Consider the following 3,563-nt stretch of genomic DNA (forward strand, 5'->3'; position numbering starts at 1 on the left):
TATTCCACACCTATCAAATGTCTGCCCCTGATATTTGTTTATCGTCATCGCATAACTAAGCTTAACAGGGAATTGTTTCCACTTGAATGGTATAGTGTTATCAGTAGACTCCAGAGTAATTCTCGGGAGTAAAACCTGTTCACCCCTGTGTGTACCGCCTAAGATCTTTCCGACTATGATATTTTTTTTAAGATTAGTCACTATTACTCTGGACCCATTACACAACTTGGGAGGGCATATATTCCTCATAACCATGATGACACTTCCTACTTTCAGTCTCAACATGTGAAGAGGGAGAGAGGGGCTCGTTATGGCATTGAAAATCGATGTCTGAATGTCCGTTACTTCTTCCATTGCAGTGTCAACACTCATGTACACTTTCTCTGGTTCTTCAGACTTATCGTAGACCATCAAGTTTATCCTGTCGACATCATCGTTTGTGGGGGAAATGATAGACCTCTTCTCGAAATATGAAGCATTCAGGTGATTTTCCTCTAAATTATCATAGACTTTGTCCACTAACTCTTTACGGGTCTCAACGACAATCCCAAACTTCTCGGAAAGTTTTACGGGTCAACTCTCCCCTCTCCCCAGAGCCAATAGATTTTTCGCAAATATCTTGTTCTTTGCGTCATCTGCCTTGAGTCTCACGTTACGTGTTAGTTCCAACTTTAAAAGGTCGTCCCAGAAATAACCGGACTTTATACAGTATTCGAGCTCATCATTCATTCCTCCCCCTCTTATAACTGGGAGGATTTGACGAAAATCTCCCGCACAGACAAATACTATCCCCCCCATAAACCTTCCTGGAACGCCCAAAATGTCCCGAAGGGAAACATCAAGAGTAGCTAACGTGTTCTTGTTTGCCATCACAACTTCATCCCAGACTATTAGAGACGTCATTGATAGGAGCTTCGCCAACTCTGAGTTTTTCTTGATGCTACAGGCGCACACTTCGTTGTAATCCATTAACGGGATCTTGAACATGTTATGTGCAGTTCTTCCTCCATGCAAAACAGTAGAGGCGATACCCGATGAAGCGACAGCCAAGGCAATTTTTCCCTGAGAACGAACAGTATCCAGTAAAATGTTGAGCACGAAAGACTTTCCCGTCCCACCTGGAGCATCCAGGAATATCCCATTGTGCCTGTACTTTTGGGCGTTCTCGATGCGAAATAGCACAGTATCGTAACAGAGTCTCTGTTTGCTGTTCAGAAGAAGAGACTTCTCCTTCACCTCTTCTGTCAACTTCTCTTTGTTATAGGCCTTTTCTCGGCGTATGATGTTTGATGTTTTCTCGCCACATCTTGAAAGTGGTAGCCCATATTGGGTGATAGAGCCCCCTCCGCAGTTCCACACATGTTACTGGATATCGTCTAGAGCGTCAAGGTAAATTTCATCGTTGTATTCCGTCGCTTTTTGGCGCTGCAGGAAGTCACTGGCGAACAAATCTTTGGTCTCTTCCCAGATACCTGACTGGTCCTCTAATTCCGAAAACACCAGCATGCTCGCATAAGTAGCTCGCAACTGATTGCGGTCATTAGTGTGGTTGATGATTTCCAATATAGATTTCTTCCAAGTTTCTTTGTCGTCTAGGAGTCCCATCGCTTTAACGGCTTCTCTGTAAGTGGGGTAGATCACCCCTTCAAATGTCCGAAGATCCTCGTAAGACGTAGGCCCCTTTACGTGTGTTAAAAGTAGTCTCAAATAGAAGAGCTCGACAGTTTTATTTGTGACAGCACGTATCCTTCCTAGAGAAGATGCTGTCGTCTTTCTTTCTTCCCAGACACTGCTAGTGTTATTAAAAACAAAGTGGTTGGGAAGCTGATTATAATATAGGCCTGCTGCAAATTCGTTTCGAGCACACAGTTTGAATAAAGCTGTCAAATGAGTGTCTTTAGAGGTTTTTCTATCGATCTCCTCCTTAGACGCGTTCTCCTTGAAAAATACCGCGTTCTCTCCTTCTAGATGCAAGTCAAGAGTTGCCACAGGGGGGTGACTTCTGTGAATCGCAAATTTGAAAATCTTCCACGACGCCTCATTCGCATTGACGAATCGTGCCTCCTGGAATTTTCTCACTTCATTAACATCTTCCCCTTCTTTCGTTTTCGAAAACAGAATGCGGGTCACATCCTTTGTTGACGTACTTTGTAACGTAGGCTATGCACTTTATAGAATTTGAGCACTCAACATTTATGTGCGTGTTATACTTTAAACATAGGTACGGGCTGTAGGGGACAACCCATGAATTGTCAATTTTGATTTTCTCTCCCTTTACTTTTTTCTCGAAAGAGTGGCCCCCTTCACCTACTGCTGTCCTTCGATACAGAGGGTACCCGTTGTTCCCAAAGTACATGTCGCCCCTGCACACTTTCGGAAAACCCTTTCCACACAATGATGTGGAACCGTACTTTCCTTGACAACATAGTTGGGACTCGTCAAAGCCTCTACAGGGGCCGTGTATCATGTTCGTTGTCACAATCTCATATAAGCGCGGCTCTTTATTTTTGTCAGGTATCTCAGCTGATATCACCCTAGAGACGAAATCGGCAGTAACGTGGCGTTCCATCCAAAGAAGGATATGAACATGAGGGAGACCTCTTTTCTGCCACTCAACACTCAGTAGGTGTGCCTTAACGCGCCCAAACACGTTTTTAATCGTCAGATGGTCCATCAGGCTGTCCACTTTCAACTTGAAAATCCGACTAACAAAGTCAGGGCGGTCATACATCCGGGAGATGTCACAACCGACAGCCTCCACGGCTTGTTTAAACTCTTCCCAATGAGGATTCATTGTAAAGGTGATAAAAAAGTCTGGAGACCCGTAAGACGACACAAAAGCCAAGGCGTCTTGCTGCCGCGCTTTCATGTATCTTGGGCCCCCAACAAATGAAGCAGGGATAATCACCCGTTGACCCGCCTTTCGGTTATCCCCGTCCCCTATAAGAATATCAGCGCGCTCTTTCCGCAACTCCTATTGATTGTGTTCGATGAACGACAACCTGTCAGACTCAACTTTCACGTAATTATCCACAACAAATTGTTGGAAAAGACGGGCCCCTTTAGTCACATAATTGAAAACACCTTCTCTTTCCATGTAAAGAGAGGCGTAGTACATGCAAGGGCTTAGCCTACTGTATGTTGCAGGAACATGTTTTGAACAACAGATGTCTGCTTTGCGTTGCTTTTTCAGAGTGCAAGAATGACCGACGTCTCCATTGGGAAACAGGAGAGGATACTGAAAAACATCGTAGAAGAAGTTGGTGTGACTCATAAGTCTAATACTAAATTTTGAATCTTCCTTTGGGGAACCTATCACTATTTCCAATGGGTCTCTTGAGGGGCCCAAATTAACGATGGCTCCCACCTGCGAAGAAGAAGTGGGAAGGTGGTAGACTCCTTTATGTTCGCGGGTTGTTAGATTCTCAGCGGCTTTCAACGTAATAGACACCTGGGGTAATTTGCCATATTTCTTGACGTGAGCTTCCATGAGCTGTTTAGCCGTCTCTAGCTCTTTCAACATCCCAGACAGACACGCGTTATGTTTTGCCATGTATTCGTAA

The 3,563-nt window shown here is 44.4% G+C and overlaps 1 protein-coding gene across 1 annotated transcript; it reads right to left on the reverse strand.

Moving 5' to 3' along the window:
• Window positions 1–573: 573 nt before the first annotated feature.
• Window positions 574–2,869, reverse strand: LOC143028862 (uncharacterized). Its single transcript, XM_076191221.1, has 3 exons — window positions 2,148–2,869; window positions 1,367–2,002; window positions 574–1,306 (listed from the first exon to the last, which is right to left on the reverse strand). The coding sequence occupies exons 1-3, from the start codon at window positions 2,867–2,869 to the stop codon at window positions 574–576; spliced, it is 2,091 nt and encodes a 696-aa protein (XP_076047336.1).
• Between the last annotated feature and the right edge of the window lie 694 nt (window positions 2,870–3,563).

Source organism: Oratosquilla oratoria, chromosome 10, assembly GCF_046742065.1.
Source record: "Oratosquilla oratoria isolate Oo_2021 chromosome 10, ASM4674206v1, whole genome shotgun sequence".
In the NCBI taxonomy this organism is placed as follows: domain Eukaryota; kingdom Metazoa; phylum Arthropoda; class Malacostraca; order Stomatopoda; family Squillidae; genus Oratosquilla; species Oratosquilla oratoria.

Bases quoted from the DNA above. Each gene is read 5' to 3' on its own strand.
- LOC143028862 (XM_076191221.1), bottom strand. From the start codon at position 2,869: ATGAAAGCGCGGCAGCAAGACGCCTTGGCTTTTGTGTCGTCTTACGGG. The intron at 2,003-2,147 runs GTACGTCAACAA...TGCGATTCACAG, and splicing joins TGCATAGCCTACGTTACAAA to AAGTCACCCCCCTGTGGCAA. The intron at 1,307-1,366 runs GTAACATGTGTG...ACCACTTTCAAG, and splicing joins GACGCTCTAGACGATATCCA to ATGTGGCGAGAAAACATCAA.